This window comes from Oryzias latipes, chromosome 3 (genome assembly GCF_053564925.1).
Source record: "Oryzias latipes strain Hd-rR chromosome 3, Olatipes_Hd-rR_3.1".
Classification (NCBI taxonomy): domain Eukaryota; kingdom Metazoa; phylum Chordata; class Actinopteri; order Beloniformes; family Adrianichthyidae; genus Oryzias; species Oryzias latipes.
Window position 1 is genome coordinate 13,753,679 of NC_136239.1, and position 25,178 is coordinate 13,778,856.

Consider the following 25,178-nt stretch of genomic DNA (forward strand, 5'->3'; position numbering starts at 1 on the left):
TCGGTTTATTCGTACAACAGCCCCTCGCAACGCTTTTCAAGGTGCTACACGGGGAAGGTAAACAAGTTAGACAAAATCAAATCACACAAAATCCAATTCAATCCAGCAACAATGCAGTTATATTCCACTTCAGCTCAAATTATCAGATCAACTTTTTCAAGTTTTATCAAATTCAAAACAATTTGTTATAATTGCTTTGGAGCAAACAGATTTTATAATAGATATCATTCCAATCTGTCCCCTCTGCAAAAATTGGACTTAAAGTGAACCTTCTTACGATTTCTTTCAAAGCAAAGCTCCTAGCTGCAGAACACAGAAAAATACATACAATTTTTGATTTGGTGAAAAAGTAAATCCGAAATCAAGTGACATTTCAAAGATGATAGTCATTTTGACATCTCACTCCCTTTTTACGTCTGTACTATGGATTAAGAAGCCATGCTATCCAAGCATCTGCTCCTCAGACTCGAAGACAAAGTTCCCTTGTCCGTCAGAGAAAACTCACCAAAAGATGAGTTTTAGATCATTGTTGTCCAAACTAAAATAAAAGAACACACATTCTGCCCTTGTGCAGAGCTTTGGTCTCCTTTCCACCTCGAGCATTAAAGCACAATTGACTGGTACTTTGTTACAAACCTCAAAGGAGAGCAGAACAATGCATCATGGAAGCTGAGCGATGAGACGCAATGCCACGGTACTGCATCTATAAAAAGCTCTCTGGGAGAATTCACAAGGTCTAGTTTTAAAACGATTTAACTCTCATCCCCAGAGGCACCAGTTTTAACATGTGGCCAAACTCAGAATACTGAGGGTGGAAATAAACAGGATGAAAACATTTAGGGTCACAGGCAGAGGTTAAGTGGTTGTTCCTGGGCTGCATTCAATGTGGCATCATCTTAGATAAGAACCCCCAAACAAGCATCATTGCTTCTGAAGGGCAGCATCATTTTTGCAAAGTCGTAAAAACTCAAATGCACGACAGATTTTAGAAAACACAGGCAGGAAACACAATTTAAATTACATTTTTGGAATTTTTTTCTGACTCAGAAACATTAAATTCCTCTTTTGATCAATTTCAAAAGTTTTCTTTTAAAAGCTTTTTTTTAAATCAAAATTCTAGTCTTTTAATTATAATTATGTTAATTTTAGCCAACAAAACCTGTGTCCTTTTCCAGGACCTATTTTCTGCAGAGCAGCTGTAATTCATTAGAAATTCACCTCTGAGTTGTGTTGGTAAGAAGCAGCCCCGCCCCCCAGTCCCCTCCCTGTCTGTTTGCACACTTACACACTCTCCCACTAGCTTACAGCCCGTCATACCCCAACCTAAATTACTGGTGCAACCAAAATGGCCAGTAATATTGGAGCTATGCAGCTGTACAGTTTCTATTAAGACGCTTCAGACGAGGAAAACAAAGCCGTACACCGATCTAGTCGTCTAAGTGGATGCATCTCTTTTATATAAATTTCATTTAAATGTGTATGTATTTAAATTGTTGTAGTTTTAACTGTTTGTTGTATTTTATATACTACATATGTTGTACGGTGACCTTTAGTGCTCAGAAAGCCGCCTTATAAAATGTATTAATATTTTTATTATAAAATGGAGCGGAGCTAGTTGTAGCTTCCGTGTTTCCATGCTACACGCTTTTTCAAACATAATTTTTTTGTCTGCTCCTGATTCAAACTACTTTGAATAAAGAAACTGTTTTACCTCAGAAATAAAAGTGTAATCTTAATATTGTTCATATATGTCCTCCATTATCAGAAAAATGCCATTAGAACATATTAAAAACACCCAAAACACTATTTTTATGGAAGTGGGTCTTTAAGTCAATATCACTTGTTAGATGTGCTTCTTTAGAGAATTTTTTTTAAGTCTGCTTCTTGAGCAACACCAGAGAAACATAATACTTGTCGTTATATGTCTTATTGCTGCCTTTCACTCCACCACATAAAACCACATCTCCTCCTGGCTGACCAATAAAGAATATCTTTTATTTTTTTGTTTTTTTACAAGAAAACACATTTTTTGTCAATTACAGAAATAAAACCAAAACAAAATTTGAAAGAAAAATGGATAGTTTTGATCTGTGGTCTTCTGTCTTATGTTGGACCAGCTGAAAGGTTGTCATGCTGCTCTCATTACTGCTCTGAAGCAGAATGCCAGAAATCAATATTATATCACTTTTGCTACAAACTGTGGAAAAATATGTTGTCACCTTTCAAGTCTGCTTTGATGTTATTTACTGAAAGACAGATTCCCAACTTTCAATTAAGAAGAAAAGGAATATTACTTGATTTCTCATTTTATTTGAGATCAAGGGTCATTTAAAGGTTCGTAATGTCTTTATTTGTTAAACCTGCACTTGACTGGGGTAAATTAGGATTTTAGGTGACTTCATAGTTCCATGGCAACAATTTGAGACAGTTTTTTTGTCATGTTTGTGTTTTTTATTTTTTGCAATTGCAAATTGATAAATTCTTTTTTTTTAAGCTGCAATGTTGAGTAACTCTGCTCACCATATAGTTTTTTACTTGTTTGCAAGTAATTCTAAAAAAGCACATTAACTGCATGGAAATACGGCATGTTTCTGATAATTGACTCTGAGGTTTAACTGTGCCCAATATAGACACTGAAGGTAATAAATGTGACTTCCTGTTGTTTATTAAAGCAGTTGAGCGCAATAGTTTTACCAAAAGTAGATCAATGAAGTCACTTTAAGAGCCAAACACTTAAGAAGCAAAAGGCTCTTAAAACAGTCAGTAAAGCACAGAGCTGCAATAATATGACTCCCTGGGACAGCAAAAAAATAGAGGGGAAAAAGGGAAGATTCTGAACAAAAGAACATGAATCAATACTCTATCACGGAGACAGGCTTCTGTTATATCACTTCAGTTATGTCATCATAAAAACTTTACAAGAGCATTTAAGCAGCATAGATAGGAAGCAAATAACAATAAATATATTGACTTTAGTGAGAGCAGAAGCAGTAAGCCATTAATACTGTGTGCACTAAAACAGTGTCCCATGATGCTCTGCTGCATGAAGTCCATCAAGTCTTTATCATAGTATAATAATTAATCACAGCGATTCTTAACAGTATTTACTGAAGCTGTCGTTGAGTCTCTGTTCTCAGCATTTTGTCCTTCATTGACTGCACTTTAACTCCAGACAAATCATAGCCTTAATTCTTTTGATGCTGCTTGCCTGCAGTAATTGAAACTAACAAAATAGATTCATCAGTTCAGTGACTCCACACTGAAAAAAGATGCTGCTTTTTTTTACATTAATATTTGATATGAATGGTGGTGTCAATGGAGAAGGCCAGTTCTGCTGTGTCTTCATCATCAGATAGTAGTTCATCCAGTGTTGCACTGTTAGTTTGTTGCCATGGCAAAGGCTGGAGAAGCAGCTTGCGGCTGGAAGGTTGCCAGCTTGGCAAGATGTTGGATGGAGTTCCCTGTCTTATCCACCTTTTTACTAGTTCACTTGGGCATGGCATGTACACCCAGGACGGAGCATCTGGCTGTACTCTTGTGTCCACATTGCATGATCATTTAACGCTTATCCAGAATGCGGACTCAATTTTTATTTAAGGGTCTAACATCATGCTTGTAATGGGGATAAATTATGTCCCATCGGACTCTTTTGTGAGGAGGATGAGGACGGTGTGAGGAGGTGGACACCAGAGACTCTTCATCTTATCATTTTATATTACTTGCCTTATAATTATAACTGCAGTAACATTTTTAAAGGTTTATCGGTTTTTAATCTGAGTGGTTGCATGTCCTGCAAAACGCTTTGGGAAACGGCATCTACTTGTAAAGCACTTTTTAAAATCTTCTTTAAAGATACATGGGCGGGCTGGCAAGGCGGATTGAACCTGCAATCTTCCGATCAGAGGTCGACCGCCCTACTGCTGCACCACGGCCATTCTTGGTTTGATGTAGAATGTACAGCACCTTGTTCAATTGTTATTTGTGTTAAAGCGCTTTAAAAATAGAGTTGATACTGATGAAAAACCTCACACTTCAAATTTTATTTATGGGTATTTTTTTTTTAAATCAAATCGTCGTGAAACAGAAGCAGAGAAAAAAATACAGTTTGAAAAATATCTTATTTGTGACTTCCTTTAGAAGCTACAATCTGCAAGCAACAAACTCCCTGCTCCGCTCCATTCTGCTGCATCCACTTGCAGAGAAATAAATCCATGTACGTCTTTGTTTTCCTTGTCTGAGATGGAATGTGGCTCTAAACTGGACGGATAGTTCCAATATTGCTCGCTATTTTTGATGGTTGATTTGTTGCTTTTTGTTGCTATCGTGGTATAAACTCCACAGACCCACGCTTCCCTTTTTAGGTCTTCTAGTTGAAAAAACTCTTCTACCAACCTCTGCTAAAGATATGACGCTCTTTCAAAGACGGCTTAATTCTTTTGCTCATGTGAGTCATATTTTTTTTTCAAGTGGGTCGTGTCAATCCACTTGCATGGCAGGACTAACATTAATCAACTTCTGCCAGCAGCTGGTTAGTTGTGTCAGCTCCATGCAAGAATCCTTTTCTCTTGTCAGGCTTTATGCTGCTGCCAGCTGTCAACCACAGCCTTTGATGTGTCACATTCTGAGTATTTTCACAATCCAGCACATGCACAGACTCAGATTTTGTCTGAGAGGTGGGACTTTAAATTTGTTTGGTGTTTTGGCCACAGAATGCATGCACATTTTTAAATAACGTGTTATTGCAATGAGATGAAATACTGAGAGTTTTAGTTGGTGGAGTTTGAAAATCTTTACCTCAGTCAGCCAAAATTTAACCTTTAGCAACAAAATTCTTCCAGTACCTTTTTTTTTATTGTCTGCAAATATATAAACGTTGATAAATGGTGCCAAACCTTCCAAGGTCAGGTTCCCGAATCCTGGTTCTGAGCTGCATTCATGTTCCTGGTCCTCCCCACAGACTTTGACATCAGTAAATAAATGTAATGAAACAAGAGCTCTAATAAAAAAGAAAATCTACTCCTCATTAAATGATTATGGGAAGTCACCAGTAAAGCTACATGAAGAATTAATTTATTCCCTGAATCAATTTTTCATGGACTGTGCAGAAGCCTGAAGTCTCAGGCGGCGGTGGTTGTCTAACAGCGGATTGCACAAAAAAAATCCATGTATGTCAACACTGTTCATGAAAGTTGTGCTCAACCCTGTTTCTCCCACTGCAGAGAAGCGCTACAACTGAATTCACAGAGAAAACGATGGTGTGTTTGTGATCTGATTACAGTAGTACTACTTTTTCATCGATCTGCACCAATTAGCTACTAAAGAAATGCATACATTTCACTCAAAGCATCAGGAAAGGTGTTAAATAGAGTCATCTGCACTTAGGTTTTTAAGTTGACATCAAGACATCAAAGAATTGACAAAAAATTCAAAGTTTGGGGGGAATTAAGATGTGTTTCAAATCCCCTGATGAAATATACAGAAAAAAACATTGAGCAATATGATTTTTTTTTTTTAAGTATAGAGTTGCATGCTGGTGCTGTGGTTAGCGCTCTTGCCTCGTAGCAAGAAGGCCCCCAGTTCAACTCCAGGCTGGGGGACCTGAAATAGAACATATATGTGTGGAGTCAGCATGTTCTCCCAGTGCATGCGTGGGTTTTCTCCGGGAACTCCGGCTTCTTCCCACCCTCCAAAAATATGCTTCATAGGTTAACTGGTTACTCTAAATTGTCCCCAAGTGTGCACGGGTGTGTGATTGTGGCCCTGTGGCTCCCTGCCAACCTGTCCAGGGTGTCCCCTGCCTTTACCCATGAGTGGCTGGGATAGGCTCCAGCAACCCGATGACCCCAAAAGGGACACAATGGCTTAGAAGATGATTGTTTTTTAAGTTTCAGCTTTGATATTTTGGGTTACTTGGTAAGTTTTCACTCACAACGTTAGTTTAAGAAGTAATAAAAATTGACAGGAGTGTTCAGAAAAAGCACCTTATTTAACCACTGTCTTAAATTTGATCCACAAATTTTTAACATGATGTAACTTTATTATGAAGAATTGATTATCAACATATTTTTCATTATTTCAATACAGTAATTCATTTTAATAATGAATAATAATTGCAGCGTTACTCTCACCATAAAATCTTAAAAATCAGCAAAACCTTTCCCACCAAAGGTTTTTTTGAGATTTCATGGAAGCAGCCATTTTTAGAATGAGCTGGAAAAGTCCTTCAACTGCCCCTAGTGGAATGAATGTGAACTACAGGGCAGAAAGCATGGACCTAGTTCTATGCAATGGATTTTTCGATCATGCTAATGAGATGAGGGGTCTCAGAAATGCACGTATCAAACATGATGCAAAAGGTCATATATGATTAAACTTTTTTTTAGCATGGAACCATCAGGAATGAATGAGAGTCTTTACAGATAAAACAAGTTCATTGAAAATATTAGAAAGTGTGAAAGCTGATGACTAAACACAGTATTACTGTTGATGATTAGTGTTTCTTTACATACAAAATTTTTTTTTTTTTCCAAGTTTCAACTGATTTAAGGTCATGGTCATTCTTTTGTGATGCAGACAATCAACGGCAGTTCAATTCACAGGCTTTAAAATGAACACATTTGATAAAAACCTGTGTCAAAGTCTGAAATAAAAAGAAGCATTTGGCATTTCCTTACAGCTACTTTTGGTCAGATGTATTGTTTTTCGTCATAGGTCTGAAATTACAGGGCATTTCTTTATACCTGGAGGAGCATCACAGCCCTGACTGGTCCGGTTGAGCAGACTGTAGCTCTTTACAGACATTAGCAGTTTAGCTGACAGGATGTGCAGGTGAAGAGGTTGCTCATTCCTCGAGGGGGGCGGCATTTTGGAGGCCTGATTGTATTTTAGAGTTTAAGCCTTCATTTCATCCTGTTACTGATAGGAAGAGACATCTGACAAATTCAAGTGATCCCAGAGGGGTAACCAGAGGGTCCAAATTTATTTTAACTACAGTAATTGGCCAAAGAATGTGGCAAAAAAAAAACACCTATACATCCATAGATGCAAAGGACAGCAAGGTAGGGAAATTAGAGCTACTAAAGATCATTGGACATGAAAGTGGAGCTATCAGACTTGTGGGACTCCAATATCCCAGCAGCAAACAGATAAGATCACTTGGATGGAGTCTTTCATGGAGCGAGAAGGGCTGTTGAGCTGGAGGATATAGCAGAGGTAGGTGAACTACAGCACAGAAGCAAACATTGTGATTAGAGTCTGCTCACAATGCAGAGTCTTAGTATGCCACAGCTTAAAACAGAAAACAATGCAGAGCACACCCACACTGCAACGCCTGCGATGATAACAAAAAAGCTTCACCCACCCACATTGTGGGCTTCTAACCCGCAATACATCTCTGTTTCCAACTCATCCATTATCTCTGATTTCAAAGGAAGATGCAGCAAAACTCCCTCTGAATACAACTGAGCAACAGATAAGCACATCCAGCCAAATAACCAATAAAAAAGGCATAGAACTTACCCAGAAGAGGAGATTGAAGAAGACCATTCCATATCGCAGGGCCATCATGCAACCCTCAGCCATCCTGCAGCGTCGCAGTTCTAGAAGGAATATGAAGGAGAGGTCCAGGTAAAACACCACATACTTCTTTCCCTGGTTGTAGCGCCCCTTGGAGTTCTGTGGCCCCTTTGTGGTGTGGAAGCCGAACGCAAACGGCGGCCGCTTGTACTCAAACTCGCCACTGAAGCGGTGAAACCCAGACGTGAAGGGCGGTGTGTCGGGTTTGCTGTCCAAAGATGGACTGCGTCGGTACGGAGTCTCGTCTGTGCTTGAGCGTCTCATTATGGGAGCTTAACAACTTCAGGAAGTCTTGGATGGCCACTCTGTCGGTTCAGAGTTTTTGACGTACTCCACCGAGGAAATTCAATGATGCTTCCAATCTCAGTTCGTCTACGAAAGTTATTACAACCCCTCGTCTTTTGGTGATAATGCCCCTCTGGTTAGTTGGTCTCAGTTACTGACTCCGCTCCTAAAGTGTCATTATTTTCTGTGGGTTTAGGACACCAGACACACACTCTTCTTCCCATTCCTGCTTCCCTTTGTGTAATCCCTCAAACACAGGTGTCATGCTCCCTCAGATAAGCTGGTTTGCAGTTTCATCTCATTACAATCCAATCAGAAAGCTCTATCTTTCCAGTTGCTCAGCGTCGACAAAAACGATCCTACCCGGTCTCACCAGGAGTTCCTAAATAAGAGCTCCTGGCCACCAGATGATAAACTTCCAAGAAACACGTCCGCTGAGAATGCTGCACCTCTGTGGTCGCAGGTGCATCTGAGAGTTCAGCATGTGGCTGCGGCCGGTGATGTGCTTCTGCTGACATGCAGAATTAGAGGACTAAAATAGACAGCGAGATGAGAGCATGCTGTCACGGATGAGAGGATAAGGGAGAAGGCTGAAAGGATGAATGAAACTTTTGATGCAACTGTTGTATCAGTATCCGTGTGGAAATGCTGATTTGTCTAATTTTCTTCTTGCTTCACGCATCCTGGCTAACTTGTCCTCTTTGCCTCTAGAGGTTACTCAGCTTGTCCTCCACACATCAAGTCACCCCTCTTCAACTCTTATTCCTCAACTCTGTCCACTTTCTGTTCTCTCCTCCTCTGTGGCAGCAGCAGATAATTAATTTCCAGACTCATCAGTGAGCCAAAGTGTGGTGCTGCCTCTTCTGGTCTCCCACTCCTCCTCTAAAGCAATCTATCCTCTTCTTCAAGTGGGATAGGAGACCGAGATGTCCATCAGAGTCAGTGCAAACCAGGAAAAGAAGAAGGAGCGAAGGAAGGTGAGTCTGGCGGCGGGAAAGGAGGACTGTTCCTCAGAGAAGCAGAAGAAAGACTGCAGTGTTTGAGCGCTAGTCCAGCCTCGCTACCTCTAGCTCCCTCCCTCTTGCTCTTCACCGGCTTTCTCTCTTTTTCTTTCTCTCCCTCCTCCCCGCCTCTTTCCTTGCCAACCTCACAAGCTTCCCTGCTCTCCCCTCCACACACTTATTCTACTGCACCCCATCCCTCCTCGGCCGCTGTCCCCCAAAGCCTGGCAGCCAAATAAGGCAGGCATGCATTCATATTCTGGCCACACCCCACTAAGGGTGCACAACCAATCAGCAGCAGTCTCACAGCTCCATCTTCCCACATGCACACAGCCTCATCTACCAGATAACACTCACACAAACGCACAATTCACAGGTGCAAACAAGCCCAAACACAAAACCCGGTGTGCCGGGAAGCCATGCTTCCTCCCCCTCTCTGCTCTCTGCTCCTCTTCCGGCATGGGACTCATTCCACATGCAGAGGTTGTTCCTGCGCACAACCCAGGCTGCTCTCTGCATACATAGCTTCAGCCATGTCTCTCCTCCACCTGGGTCACCCAGTATCCGTACACGTGCACACAAAACAAGAGCATCACCCTACAAGCTGTTCTGTGAGGAAGAGTGCTCATGTCATTCACACACAGTTATCACATGGGCCTCACAACTCTGTTGGCATCTGGGTCACTGGTTTTATGAGTCCACAGGCACAAAACAAGACTGCAGGAGGTTGAGATCATATTAAGATACGTCGAGTATTTAATGGATCTCTCCCTTTCATCGCCTGCGTGTATTTTATCAGGGTAAAGCTGAGCCACAGCAAGAGTGAGAAAACAGCCATTGGGGTTTCCTTGCAGAAAATTACCCTGGATGAGGTAATATGAAAATGATGAAAGATTTCACACTTTGGTCAAGCACAGCACAGATGCAGCACAGAGGTTTGCAGCAGCACACGCTGCATTACAGCTTGTTTACTGCAGCTTCTGTGCAGTAGATGGAAAAAAATCCCTTCTATTTTGCTAAATTATCAGGATCAATAGCGGCATAGACAAAAGCGTTGTTTCCAAACCACAGAATTAACCGATAGCAGTGGATGCTGTTTATTGTTAAAAACGTCTCAGCTTTAAAAAAAATCTTAACCCCTTGGTGCTGAAATTTAAAAATCACTGATGTTTTTGCTTTCTGGTAGATGCTACCTTGAAGCAATTTTGGAGCAGAAGGGGTTTGATGCATATTTGCCTCAAAAGGCATTGAGGGGCCAAAACAAAGTTAGGTATTGAATTAAGCTAAATGAAGCAATAAGGATACTCTCAAGAAATTGTAGTGTGCTAAGGTGCCTAGCTCTGACAAACTGTAAGAACTTTTTCTGATTTGAAACACAGTCAATTTGATTGTGATATGTAACAAAAGTGAAAATCAAAAGAAAATGAACTGAAGAAAAATGTGTAAAGTGCAGGATACAGTAACACATTCTCACCCCAACTCGTGGAATGTAGACGTATGGTAGGAACCCCCGACACGTCACATATTGACACTTTGGATGAGACCAAATTGTGGTCTTTCAATGTGTTGAAAATAAAAGATCCCATCACGCTGGTGTTTGATTGACATTTTCAACCCTAAAAATTTTTTTACTTCAATTTCTGTTTTACATACCGACAGAAATGTGGGCTATTTTAAGTGAAAGCAACGGATCTAATGCTGCTTTCAGGCTATATGGGAAAAAAGAAAAGTACTTTTTGTTTTTTCTTTTCTTTCTTTTTATTATTATCATTGATATTATTATTACTATTATTAGTATTATTATTATGGCGGAAGTCAGAATCTCTGAAACTCTTCCAATGTAATTTACTCGGAGCAGGGAGCACGTCAAAAAACGACAAGTTGGGCTCACTTAAAGCGTTAGAAACGTGGATGGGGGTTCCTACCATGCGTCCATATATGACAATTTTAAGTGAGAATGTGTTGGATACAGGGATTATTGTGTAACCCTTGTGCTATCTTAGATGAGCCCACCCTTACATTGACGTGTTATTCCTACCATGACAAAGGTGGATAAAGGTGGAAAGATTTCATGTAATCCATGGACACCAGTGAAGATCACAAATCAGTGAAGAAAAAAGGTTCAGCGCACCGTCTAGTGGGTCTAGATGACCCAACTCCCAATGTTGAAGTGCCTAGGATAGCACAAGGGATAACGCCTTAAAAAAAAAGCATGATGTGGCTTCTTAAAAAACTTCACACCACAGCTTCAGCTCCAGTGTTTCCACTACTACCATAGGTCTTCAAGAGTTGAAGCAATTGATGTCATTCCAGCAAATTCTGAAGCAGAGAAAAGCAGCCTTGCGCTGATATGCAACACTTTACATCGGCTGATACTGTCCAGGAGAAAAATGGCTTTGTAACACTTAACGTGCAGAAAGTGCTGTATAACCGATAAGAAAAGTCCATTTTCTCTGTGTCATGGTCAGGTGACTAACATTAATTGTGTCAAAAAATGTACAGAATGTCAAAGATCTTGTGTTATTTAGGTGTTGCCGGTAACAGGGTTAAAGGGTTAATTCCTACTGTAAGTTCATAAATCAATAGTTTGGATATCATGTCTGTCTTTAGGTGATGTACAACTCCAACAAAGCAGGAAAGCTTCTGTTTGTTTAAAGCAGGGAAACGTGTTCCTTTCACTTGACAATCTGAAATGCACAAATATAGTTTCTGTCACATGCTTTAGCGCTGCTTGGTGTCACCATGTGATGACTTAAAAAGACCCACTTAAAGTAGCTTTTACCAGATCGGAGCAGAGTTGCTGGTCTGCAGCATCAAAAGCTTGTGAGGTGGCTTGGGCTTCGTGTCAGAATGACCTCTAGAGATGTGGCAGACCAAGGATTGAGTGGAAAGATTAAATCTGTCGGCTGGCCCGGGAATGCCCTCCTCTTCAAGATTTGGATAAGTTGCTGGAGAACTCAGCTAAAGCTGTCTACAAACTGAAAATGGGTGGATTGTCATTCCTTACTTTAATGTTGTGTTGATAATTATACTGCATTCGACATACCAATAAGAGGAAAATAACAATGCAAAAAAATTTAAAAAGGAAAGGCTTTAAGCTGAAATTGTTCTGAAACAGGTTCACAATAGACTCAGGAGAATTACCTGCTCTGCTCTCACATGAGTTTTTCTGGGATTCATTACTGAGGAGTTGTTTTCTGGAGAAAGTAATTATTGTTTCCCGACGGAAAATGTTTTCAGCATTTCAGAGCTGAAGGGAATCAATAAAAAATAAGCCTATAATGTCTCATTTTTCCCATCAGTCATCATTAGACGCTTTTACTTTCTTAACTCATACACACAGGAGAGTGTGTGTGTGCGTGTGTGCGTGTGTCTGTGTGTGTGTGTGTGTGTAAGGCTGGGGCAAAGGCATGGGCAACTCTACCCCCAAATGATGTGTCTGCCCCCCCCCAAAATTCAAAATAAACTAAAGAAATAAATATTAACCCAAACAAATAAAAGACAAAAAAAACAAAAAATGAAGGATGGATGGACGGACAGATGGACAAATAGACGCACATAAAAAAAGGATTAATGCAGCCTCAAAGGGGCACAAACCAATGTCCTACTTATGCCTGTCCCAAGCCCGGTAAATGCAGTGGGTAGTGTCAGGAAGAGAATTCAACATAACGTTTATCAAATATCTCATATGAGAAGACAGATATGTGGATTGATGAAATGAGAGGATGGTAACTTTGGTTTCAATGCATTTTTGCACATTCTACCTGCACCCCACAGTTGGGCCTGTGTGTGTTTAGTGAAGGTCTTTACTCAAGGAATTGCAATGTCCTCCTTCTTGAAGTATCTGTGCTGTCAGAAAGTGTCCCAAGAGCAATGTGGTAGCTCAGATTAAAACCTAACAATAATAAAATTGAACAAAAATTACTTTTTAGATATAAACGTAAAGAAGAGCTTCCAACTTTATTGGATTGGTTCAGTCTTGCTATGGTGATTCAAAACAGCTAAGCCCACTGAGTCAGTAAGTAGTTTATTTTGTGACACAATAAAGAAAATTACCTTCTTGTCATTTCTGACCTCAAAATATATCTGAGCCTGACATAAGCAAACATTTTAACATATTCATATCTGCACACAACCAAAGAAATATACTGCAGCACGCTGGGGATGAGAGCAGCTTTGAAGTCCAGGGCTTTCACCAATGAAAAAAAATAAAAGTCAAGGCTTAGGCCGTAACTTGAAAACATGAACCAAAACATGCTAAAATTACCTTCTGTTAATTATGTAAATGATGTTATCAAAAGTTGTACTTTTCTGTCTTTGATTCTGTAAAAATATGAGATAAAACTGCAGGAAAAGTGGATGGCTGTGGTGCATACTCAGGCTGCCATGTGAGCACATGAATTAAGAAAAGATGTCCAAAAGACTGTCAAATTATTTAGGGCACTTTGCTTGGTAGGACTTAGAAGGGAAACACACATCCACACCCACATATACCCCCAGATCTTGTTTTGGCATTGCTCTGTTTTATCATTTTTTAGATAAATCTTGTTAAACAACAATTTCCTGCTGGCTGTTTAGCAATTTAGATTTCTTCATCCAAATTAATGGTAAAATAAAAATGTTAATTTATGTTTAGAGAGCTAAGATTGTAAAAAAAAAAAAAAAGTTTTATTCTGCTTAAATAAACAGTAAAATCACTGTAGTTCAACTATTTGTGATCGTTAAAAAAATTGTATGCAACAATTAATTTTAATTCCATACACACTGCATTATAGGGCGCATTGGAATAAAAGGCAAACTGTCAATGAAAGGCCAATTTTTTAACTTACACGCTATATACAAAAGTATTCGCTCACCCATCCAAATGATTAGAATCAGGTGTCCTTATTATCACTTGGCCTGGCCACAGGTGGATAAAAACAAGCTCTTAGGCATGAAAGACTGTTCTCACAAACTTTTGTGAAAGACTGGGCCGCTCTTAGGACTTCCATGAATTCCAGCGGGGAACTGTCATTGAATGTCACGTGTGCAAAAAAATCCAGTCCATCAATGCGCTTTTGTAGAATGGTCCAAAATTCCTATAAACACTCCTCAGCCTTGTGGAGAGCTTTCACAGAAGAATTGAAGGTTTAAGAGCTGCAAAAAGTTGACCAACATCATATTAAACTCTATGGGTTAGGAATGGGAGGGCACTTGAGTTCATATGCGAGTCAAGGCAGGTGAGCCAATACTTTTGGTAATATAGTGTATGTCATATATAAGGCGCAACGAACGATTAGGCGCATTAAGAGAGACAATAGAGTCAGAGATACGTCTTTTTGTGAAGCATTCACGGTAATTGGAGAACTTGATTGTAAGACGCTTCACGTTAAAGCTTTAGCCACGTTAAACACCTGTAACTCCCAATCTTGTTTTTAAAACGTTAAAACGTATACTTGAAAGCAAAACCATAAATTAATTTTGTTGGGGGGGTTTTCAGCTGCAAATTATATATCAGGCGTCATGGGGTTAAACAAGTTTGATTCAAGCACATTTGTATAAAAATACCTAAATTTTATTGAGCAAAAGACACTTTTTCCACTATAGAGAATGTAGCAGTATAATACACACATAGAGTAGAAACAACAAAGAAAAAAAAACAATCAAATTAATTAATACTTTCTACAGCCATCAGGGCAAAATTTTAAGAATAAAAGGAAAAAAGAAAAAATTCTGAGTTGGTTTAAAAGCCTTGGGTTGAAGTAAAAGTGATTGGTAACCAGGCAACAATATGCACATCTAATTACGTGGTTACAGGAGTTCAGCAGAATATGTTGGGGGAGTTGTGGAGCAGATCATGGACTTTGATTTTACCTCAGACAGCTGTGTTATTAGGTCCCTCGCACTCCACTGGAGCCTGCTGCACTGAAAAAGCAGAAATAACGCCGAGGGAGATAAACGCCGTGCATGCTTTAACACTGAGCATAAAATTAAAAATCATGCTTTTAACAACTGTCCTTGGGTAAACATGATTCTATCCCCCCTAGGACAAAGTTGACTCACATGGCAGTCCCCATGTCACAATGCAGTAACATGGTGACATTATGACATTCTTAATACAGCTAATAGGAAATGTAATTATTGTATCAGCAACAGGGGGATTTTGCATTTGGAAAGACTAAACAATCCAGAAGAGCGTGAACAGGATGAGAGTCATCCTCTTGTTCTGCAGGCTTGTGTTTGTGGATGAGCCGACTGAACTCGAAATGTAAATGTAAAAATGTAATTACTCAGTACGTTTCAAAGCCAAACAACAGCGACAGACAAATACAAGAGTTTAAACGTGGGCCTCTGAGAAAAATGGCTTCACGCCCACACACTTTCAAGAAAACAATGTAGGATTCCCGACAACGCTTTTACATTCTGTGCATCAAGGCAAATGAGGTGAAATTCTCTGTGCTCCTGTTGGCTTTTGGAGGCTGGTGGGTTTCAAACATGTTTGAAATTTAAATGTGAAGATCTGTGCAAAGGCCGTTCCCATCATCCCTTTGTTCACACTCTCTCCCGCTAGCTTACAGCCTCCCAAACCCCAAATCACTTGTGCATTACAAATGGCTAACAATATAGGAGCCATCCAGTTTGGACCCAGGCGCCAGCTTGGATAAGAAAAAAACAAAGACGCTCGTGAATCTACTTCTCTGCAAGTGGACGCATCAGAATGGAGCGGAGCAGGGAGCTTGTGGGCCGCCCATTGTAGCTACATCACAGCTGGTTTTTCCGACGACATTTTGTCTGCTCCTGATTCACAACAATTTGAATAAAGAAATACTCCGAAATGCAATTTTAAGCTTAATTTTCTATATATTTGTCCTCCACCATCAGAAAAATTCTACAGGAACATGTTAAAAAGACCAAAAACATCATTTTCATCTCAGTGGTTCTTTAAGCCCTGAATTATTTGATTTCTGTTCAACATCAAACAAATGTTTGTGTTTTTTCCTAGAAAGAACCATAACCACAAGTGTCTGTAGTCCCCCAGGTATTCTTCTTTATGAAAGCTCTGCTTTAGAAATGAGACAAAGATTTGCATTCTGAACACTAAAACAGTCGCCACAGTGGATTCAAGTCTCTGCTAAGTTTTCTTGGCATTTTCTTAAATAAAATCTTGCTGAAGTTTATTTAAACTAAATGGGAGATCTTCAAGGTGCTCCATGGGTCTACACCAGTGTTTTTCAACCAGTGTGCCGCGGCACACTAGTGTGCCGTGGGAGATGGTCAAGTGTGCCGTGGGAAATTGCCCTCATTAACTGATCTAAAAACATTTTTCATCTCCAGGAAATCAGCTTTTTGTTCATCCAAATAGGCCCTGATAAAACACTGAGTAGTTAGGAATATAAAAGATCTTAAAATTACTATTTCTTTGTGTTTATTTAATTCTATTAAAGACGTTTTGATAAGAATGACTGTACCGCGATTTACCTGCAGCTATGACAGTTTGCGGAAAAGTCCCGTCCCTTTAACTGTCTCCGCCAATCATTCTTGAAGGCTTAATCACGTGTCATCAGTCTGACCAATCAGAAGTGCTTAAAGTCTTCACTTTCTTGTTCTTAATTCTGCTGATAAAGTGGCTCAGTTCTAACAAAAATACCAGCTAAAGCTCGTCTTTAGCGGTGTAGCTTTCCACAGAGTCCGGTGTCAGACCGTGGAACAAGTGAATAATACAATGAAGCTCAGAGACGCTAGTCTTTCTGCAAGTTTTCGGCAGTTTTCACACTACATCTCCCATGATGCATTGGCTTAAAGGGCCAGTGTCCCAGCGCACAATGAGTTGTCCTTGTGAAACGTCTTGAAACCACAACAAACAGTTTCTAAATTTTCTAATTTAACTTTCATTTCATCTCTTAGAAAAAACACAGCCGCAACTTCCTGCTTTTCCGGCCACAATTGTCACAAAAATGCACGTGAGATTGCGGGCGGGGGGGGGGGGCTGTCCATCAATACAGACCATGAATTTCTGCTTTTTTTTTTTTTTTTGGATGCTTGTGTTCCGCGGGATTTTTGTCTAGGTTAAAGTGTGCCGTGGCTCAAAAAAGGTTGAGAAACACTGGTCTACACAACAAAGTCTGATTTATAAAGGGTTCATTCCTGGATTCTGACATACTATGGGTGTCCTTCAAGGAGGTTTGCTCACTGTATAGTTCATTATCTTGCTTGAATATCAAGTGGCCTCATAAAGTAAAATGTCAACAAAATTCTTTTTTTTCCTTTTTTACAGTGCACAACATTAATATCACATGAACTGTGGTACCTTCTCTAATATGTTTCATTTCTAACTGATTTAGAGAAATTCAGTGACATCCCTTAGTCTACTGAGAAGGAGCAAATTGTAATGAGGGGTTTGTTTTTAATCTTTCACCTCATTTGGCTAGGAATTTTCAAACTAGATTTGGAATTCATCACATATTTGCTGTACTTTGTAACCGATGAAACTAATCTTCCGGTCAGGATATTCATTGAGTGACAGACAGCGGGCTGCATTTCTCAGCGGTCATTCAGTATATAGTTGGACTCAATGACACCCGGAAGTGACAGGACCATTTTCCATCAAGAGAATCAATCTGGAAACCTTCTTCTTTGCGTCCAGATGTTTTAAAGCACCCGTTTTCAATCTGCACGGGAACAACTGACTAGTGATCGATTACTGTGGTCGTCCAGAATTGTATACAATTGGCTACTTTTTCACGTCGACCTCATTGATAAACTCTGACCAGACAGATCTTGGAGCAGGATCTACCTGAAGTTGCCTTGGGCCACAAACTTGAATGCACTGTGAACTTAAAGTCACACTGATGATGGTTTGTTCCTCCTCCTCGCCGTTGTTTGCTGGGTGAGCAGGCCTTGTAGAGACGTGGGGCAGTGTGCTGGCTGGCATGGATTATTTTTGAGTCATCCCTTTTAGAGTGGGATTTAATGTGTAGGAGACCAATGCTTTATGGTAGGAACTTAAAAATTTGAATAAACAATCTTGAACATGAGAAAACTGAGACGAGAGAGAAATGAAAAGTGTGACAAACCATGAACCGAAAATGAGACACTTAGACTTAAGTTAGAACAGCTGAATCTGATGTGACTGTGATGGAGAAACATGATGACAAGAACCAAGACAACATCATCAAAAACAAATCAAAATAAAGGTCAACCATCTTCAAACTTTGAGATTACACTCAAAATTACTTTAAGGAACCACTCAAATCATCTTTTGAGCTCATTTAAAAGCATTCCTGGTTATCTTAACGTTTTCTACTGCAGTGCAGCAGTAGTTCATTCGAAATTCGCCTCTGATTTGAGGGGTGGACCGTTGGCACAGAGCAACTACACCCCCTTCTCCTCCCCGTTGCTCAGAGCTTCCTGTTCACACACTCTCTCCCGCTAGATTACAGCCTCTCACACCCCCAACCTAACATTAGCGGTGCAACAACAATGGCGAGCAACATTGGAGCTATCCAGCTACAGTTTTGAGCCAGATGCCAGATCAGACGAGGAAAACAAAGACCTGAATGCATCTAGCCGTCTACAGATGGATGCATCAGAATGGAGCAGAGCTCCCTGCTTGTGGTCCATCCAGTCAGTTTTCTACGCCACAAGGAAGCTTTATTTTCAAACGGCATTTTTGTCGTCTGCTCCTGATCAGTAACGATTTGAATAAAGAAATACTCTGAAATGCAATTTTAAGCTTCATTTTCGTAATTTACATCATCCATCATAAGAAAAATGCCATGACATGTTGAAAACACCCAAAACATGATTTTCTTTAAATTTATCTTTAAATGCATCACATTACATTCTGTAATTCAAATTTGAATTTTGCTCATTTTTGTTTGTTTTTTTTTTTGCAGGAAAGGAGCAGTTTGCATTTTTTTATAATCTGTAGCCTCTAATTAAGTCACCCTGAGCCTTTAACAGTTTTGGAAACTCATACCATTTTACGTACCCCACCATGCTTCAGTATTGGAACAGAGGAAGCTGCAGGGATGTTTCGACATCAGTGCAATGATCAAACTTAGTTTGATCAGTTCAAAGGACCTTTTTTTCCCAAAACCTGTATCTGTGTTTGAAGTGTTCACTGGTCAAATAAAGGCTAGCTTGAATGAAGGTTAGAAGTGTAGTAAAATAGAAGACTTTAAAGCTTTCTGTTTCACATTTGAAACGTTTAAACATTTAATCAAAAACACCAGGACCTGTTTCTTTTTATTTTATTTATGGAGAATGCTCAAGAAAACACCAGTTTTCCTCCCATTAGCAGAAACAAGAACACATGTGTTCTAAAACCAATGTGTGTGATACATAATCATGTTTTTTTTATTTCCTCCGCACTCACACTCACTGACTCACATATCTAGAATTGAAGTTTATTTTTGCTTCCATTCCTGGATTACTCAAGCTGTTTTAGTGTTTATACATACTCCTGTTTTATTCTTGGTTGTGAAAGAGATTGATGCTGATTACAAGGTGTGGGTGTGTGTGTGTGTTCCAGTTTGTGAAACTCCCTCCACTGCATGATCAGACTTATTTTCATTCCTGGTCGGGTAATTTGGAATTTGGCTCAAACTTTGAATAGAAGCACAATTTGATACATGACTTCAAGGATCTACATAGTGAAAAGTGGTTCAATTTCAGCGGCTGTAGTTTTTTTTAGAAATTGACCTCTGAGTTGTGTAGCGTTGACACAAAGCAAGCCCCCCCCCCCCCCTTCCCCTCCTCATTGCTGAGAGCTCCTAGCAAGAAGCAGGAGGCCTGCACAACGTATTTTCTGTTACTAACACACCCTTGTTCGAATGACAATGTATTTATCTGCTACTGATTCACAACAATTTGGGAAAATAAATAAATGAGAAAGGCAAATTTAAGCTTGATTTTCTTAAATTATGTCTGCCATCATTACAAAAATACCACAAGAACATGTTAAAACCACCAAAAACACGTTTTTTATCTGAATGGGTCTAAAAAAAACTTTTCAACAGAAATGTAGCCATAATAATGAGAAATGCAGAACAAAGTCTAACAAGTGAGTGATTATTAACCAATTTGGTAAATAAAATCTTCTTCAGTTACATTTAAAAAAAATCTTAATCAAGTAATTCTCAGTCTTTGAGGTAAACATGACTCCCTGACTTACAGTCCTTAGGGAGTAAAACATTTAAATGTTTTTTTACAATGTTTTCCTTTAGACAAACTGACATGTTTTAGTTTTACTTGAAAATAATTTTTTGCTAGACAAATTTGAAAATCAATGAGCCACAGCAAAGTATTAGATACACTAGTGTACAGAGTCAAGTCTGTGTCTTTTAGTAACATAGTCAAAACAGAGGCTTCCCATCAAAATGCACTGAAGCATGAATTGTTGTGCAGACTGTGGCCTGTCCTTTTCCTCTTCAGGCTGCCACTCAGCATTTTACATTTCCAGAAAAGCAGATTAAGGGGAAACAGGCTACCAGCAGCTTTGCATGAGAAAATGCAGCATAGCAGCACCGGACAAAATATTTCAATTAAGAAGTCAAAAGCCTGTCTTTAACAATAATTGTTTTGCACGTGTGGACGAGGGCATGGGTGGCTTACTATGACGTAACTATTTCCTATGGAATTAAATTCATGGTTTTGTTTCTTTATAAAAGTGGTTTCTTTTTTACCTTTTTTTTTTAGACAAATGAAGTGCAGTACTGGGTTACTGTATGTTAAAAGGTCAAATAGCTTAGCTGAGGGGATCTTCTTAACATGTAGAGTACAGACCAAAAGTTTGAACACACCTTCCCAATCATTTGAATGAGAAGGTGTGTCCAAACTCTTGGTCTGTACTGTAGGTAATGGAGTCAGAATATTGTTGAGTTTATTTTTCCCTCATAGATGAGTGCTCCATTTACTTTATAGCATCAACTTTAGACACCTGAAAAAATCTTCCCAAGAAGCCTCCAGTCATAGTTAAGCCTCTAAAGCACTTGTACATGAAGCTGTGGCACTGGAGCTTACTTCTAATATTGTGAACCATGCAACTGTTGCTGTTCCTCCTGGGCATAAAACTGCAGATGAGTTTAAAATCGCTTTTTTATTGAGTCGGAGCGAGATTTGCTAACCTGTCTTGTTGCTTTATGTATGTGTCTTGCATGAAGCTGCAGAAATAACTGAGTGAATTTCTCATTTATATTTAGTCTTATTTTATTGGGATTGTGTTATGGTTTCTGAAATGTTTATTTTAAATTCTAATATGTGATGTTGTTGTTGTTTTTTATTGTTGTTTAATTTAATTTAATTTTACTTTACTTTAATTTAGAATCTTTAATATGTTTTTGAGTAATCGGGACTTCAGGGCCACTGTTACTCTCTTCTGCATTTCTTACCATGAGTGTACATTTCAGTGAAAACACACTCACACAAACAAATCAATGCTCATCTGGATGTGGCCGCAAACAGAAAAAGTGTTCATATATGTTGCCCAAACACAACAAAACCTCTGTTGTAACAAAAAACAACTGTCAAACACAATAGTCTCTAACTTTCTACCTATTTACTCTGCCGCTTGACAGGAGAAGGTTAAAAGGTGACCACACTTTGTTACAGCGTTAAACTATAACATCAGCCAAAAGTTAGAAAACCCTGTTCTTTCCAACCATGGATAGAATAAATTACAGTGAGGCAAAAAAGTATTTAGTCAGTCATCAATTATGCAAGTTCTACCACTTAAAAAGATTAGAAAGAAAGGCCTGTGAATTTCATCATTATCTCAAATATGAGAGACAATATTTGTAGAAATCAATCCAGAAAATCACATTGTCTGATTTTTAAAGAAATTATTTGTAAATTATGGTGGAAAATAAGAATTTGGTCAATGACAAAAGTTCAGCTCAATACCTTGTTATCTACCCTTTGTTGGCAATGATAACAGTCAAAGGTTTTCTGTAAGTCTTCACAAGGTATTCACAAACTTTTCTGGTATTTTGGCCCATTCCTCCATGCAGATCTCCTCTAGAGCAGTGATGTTTTGAGGCTGTTGCTGAGCAACACAACTCCCTCCAAAGATTTTCAATGAAATGTTTCTTACGAAGCCACTCCTTCATTTCTCGGGCAGTGTGTTTGGGATCGTTGTCATGCTGAAAAAGGCAGCCATGTTTCATTTTCAATCACCTTTCTTGCTGATGGATGGAGGTTTTCACTAAAAAATATGACGATGCATGGCCCCATTCATTCTTTCCTTCACACGGATCAGTCATCCTGGTCCCTTTGTTGAAAGTAGTAGGTATGGTGTTCTTTGGGTGCTACTCAGCATTCTTTCTCCTCTAAACACGACGAGTAGATTTCTTACCAAAAAGTTCTGTTTTGGTTTCATCTGACCATAGGACATTCTCCCAATCCTCTTCCGGATCATCCAAATGTTCTCCAGCAAAGTGTAGATGGGTACTGATACATGCACTGGCTTTAGCATGGAGATATGTCTGGCACTGCAGGATTTGAGTCCCTGGCGGTGTAGTGTGGTACTGATGGTAGCCTTTTTTACTTTGGTCCCGGCTCTCTGCAGGTCATTCACTAGATCCCCCCGTGTGGTTTTAGGATTTTTGCTCACCGTTGGTGTGATCATTTTGACCCCACTGGGTGAGATCTTGCCTCAGATGGAGGGAGATTATCGGGGGACTTGTTTGTCTTCCATTTCCTAATAATTGCTCCCACAGTTGATTTCTTTACACCAAGCTGTGTACCTATTACAGATTCAGTCTTCCTAGCCTGGTGCAGGTCAACATTTTGGTGTCTGGCATCCTTAGACAGCTCTTTGGTGTTGGCCATAGTGGAGTTTGGAGTGGGACTATTTGAGGTTGTGGACAGGTGTCTTTTATATAGATAACCAGTTCAAACACGTGCCATTAATACAGGTGACGAGTGAAGGAAAGAGGATCCTTTTACACAAGAAGCTACAGGTCTGTGAGAGCCAGTAATCCTGCTTGTTTCTAGGTAATCAAATACTTATTTTCCAGCACACTTTGCAAATACATTTTTAAAAGTCAGACAACGCGATTTTCTGTATTTCTTTTTTTTTATTTTAAGGTATAACTACTGTATGATAAAAAATAACAGGTCTCTCTCATCTTTTTAAGTGGGAGAACTGACTAGATCCAAGTACGTCTTTGTTTTCATTGTCTGAGCTGGTATTTGGCTCCCAAATGTACGGCGGAATAGCTTCAATATTGCTCGCCATTTCCGTTGCATCAGTAAAGTTAGGTTGAGGATGTGAGGGACTGTAAGCTAGAGGGAGAGCGTGTAAACAAATGGTTGATGGGAAAAAGGGCCGGACTTACCCAACTGTCCCACCCACAACTCAGAGGTTAATTTCCGATCAGCTATTTCTGCTCAGTATAAACTATTTCCAAGAAAACAACTGTTTTTTAAATCTTGTCTGAAAGATAAAATAATACACTGGGAACGCTTTTAAAATAAATCAACAGATGATCGGAGTGGGACTTTAAGGAAAATCTGATCAGTGAAGCAGCAGATAAATTGTGTTTGGCATCTCTGGGACAACATTATTGTTAAAAGCTGTAGGTGGGAACTTCCTGCTTCTGAAGAGAAGTTTGGTAAAATTATTTTAACAGTGTGGATGAACGACAAACAGGACAAGTCCCACATTTTAAACACATGAAACTGTGTTAGTCTTTATGTGCTTGGTTTATAGCCCATTTGTTGCAAAGTTGCTGCTGTCTTTTTCCTTCTCTCTCCCATCTGTTGCCCGCTTCTTTTCTCCATCTGTTTGTCTTCCTCACACAGCCGATCTGCCGTAGTTACAGGAGTAACAGGGAGAGCATAGAAATGAGCTGTTCAAGAAGCACTATTTCAACTTTAGAATGACATTTTATAACGTTCAGCGTGATTCTATTTGCCAGCAAAGATCAGCCTCCCATTCAAACATAGAAAATTGCCCATCATGCAGCTGATCAGTGCATCCAATCTAAAAACGAAACGGCATGGTTCTACATTTCATAGCATGTCCAATATTCACTCATTTACAGTTAGGCAAAAAAGTATTTGTTCATCACCAGTTGTGGAAGTTGTCCCACTTAAAAAAGATGAGAGGTCTAGAATGTTCATCACTTCAACTGTGAGACACAGGATGTAGAAATAGAATCCAGGAAGTCCTATCTATGATTTTTAAAGAATGGTGCGGTAAATACGTATTTAGCGCCTAAAAACAAGCTAGATCTGCTAATTCTTCTTAAGAAGCTCTTCTACCCTCTAGTCATTACCTGTATTAATGTCATCTGTTTGAACTGGTTAACTGACACCAGTTCACACTCTTAAGCAGTCAGACTGCAGTCTCACCTTCATGATCATGTGCCAAAGAGCCGTCGAAGGACACCCGAGACAAGATTGTTGACCTGAACCAGACTGGTATGAACCAATCTATAATAAACAAGCAGCTTCATGAGAAGAGATAAAATGCTGGAGTAGTTATTAGAAAATGGAAGAAATACAAGATCACTGACATTATCCCTCCAACTGGAGCTCCATGCAAGATCTCACCTGGTGGGCAACAAAGAATCTTGAACGGTGATGTTTATGACAGAACTACATGGGGGGAACTGGTCAATGACCTAAAGAGAGCTGGGACCACATTAACAAAGGTTACTATAGTAACACACAATGTCCTCATGGATTAAAATCCTGGAGTTTTCTAAAGATCCCCCTGCTTAAAACAGCACATGCCCAGGCCCATCTGCATTATCTAGAGCAGGGGTGGGCAATTCCAGGCCTCGAGGGCCGGTGTGTCTGCATGATTTCCAGATAGTCTTGCCCTACTCATGGCTGATTACCTGGTTCAGGTGTGTCCAGCCAATAATCTTGCCCTACTCATGGCTGATTACCTGGTTCAGGTGTGTCCAGCCAATTAGAACATGCCAGAGCAGGGTATGCTGGAAAACATGCAGGAATGCGGCCCTCAGTGCCCACCTCTGATCTAGAGGATTGGGAGAAGGTCCTGTGATCAGATGAAACCAAAAGGGAACTCTTTGGTATAAATGCCACCCAAGAACATCATACCTAATATGGAGCATGGGGGTGAAAACATGCTTGGGGCTGCATTTCTGCAGGGAGGCCATTCATGGTGAGACCTCCAGAGCATTGAGGATAAAACCTCCCTGGACCCCAAACACATTGCCAGGGTAAAAAAAGGAGTGGGTACACAAAAAGCATTACAAGGTTCTGATTGGTCAAGCCAGTCTCTGGACTCTGAGAAGAGAGTTGAAAGTCCGTGTTGCCCAGCAATAGCTCCGAAACATTCCAGATCTTGAGAAGGATGGACCA

General features: G+C 39.7%; 1 protein-coding gene across 3 annotated transcripts in view; it reads right to left on the reverse strand.

Annotated features, from left to right (window-relative positions):
• tspan4a (tetraspanin 4a) overlaps positions 1 to 25,178 on the reverse strand; it is a 287,620-nt gene that overhangs the window by 224,208 nt on the left and 38,234 nt on the right. Inside the window, exon 2 of one of the 3 annotated variants that reach the window (XM_011487843.4) lies at positions 7,519 to 7,598. In XM_011487843.4, the coding sequence (XP_011486145.1) occupies positions 7,519 to 7,581 (63 nt within the window). In that variant the 5' untranslated portion in view covers positions 7,582 to 7,598. Of the gene's footprint in view, positions 1 to 7,518; positions 9,047 to 25,178 lie in introns of those variants that run through there. The other 2 variants (XM_004066855.5, XM_078944207.1) reach the window with 2 other exon arrangements.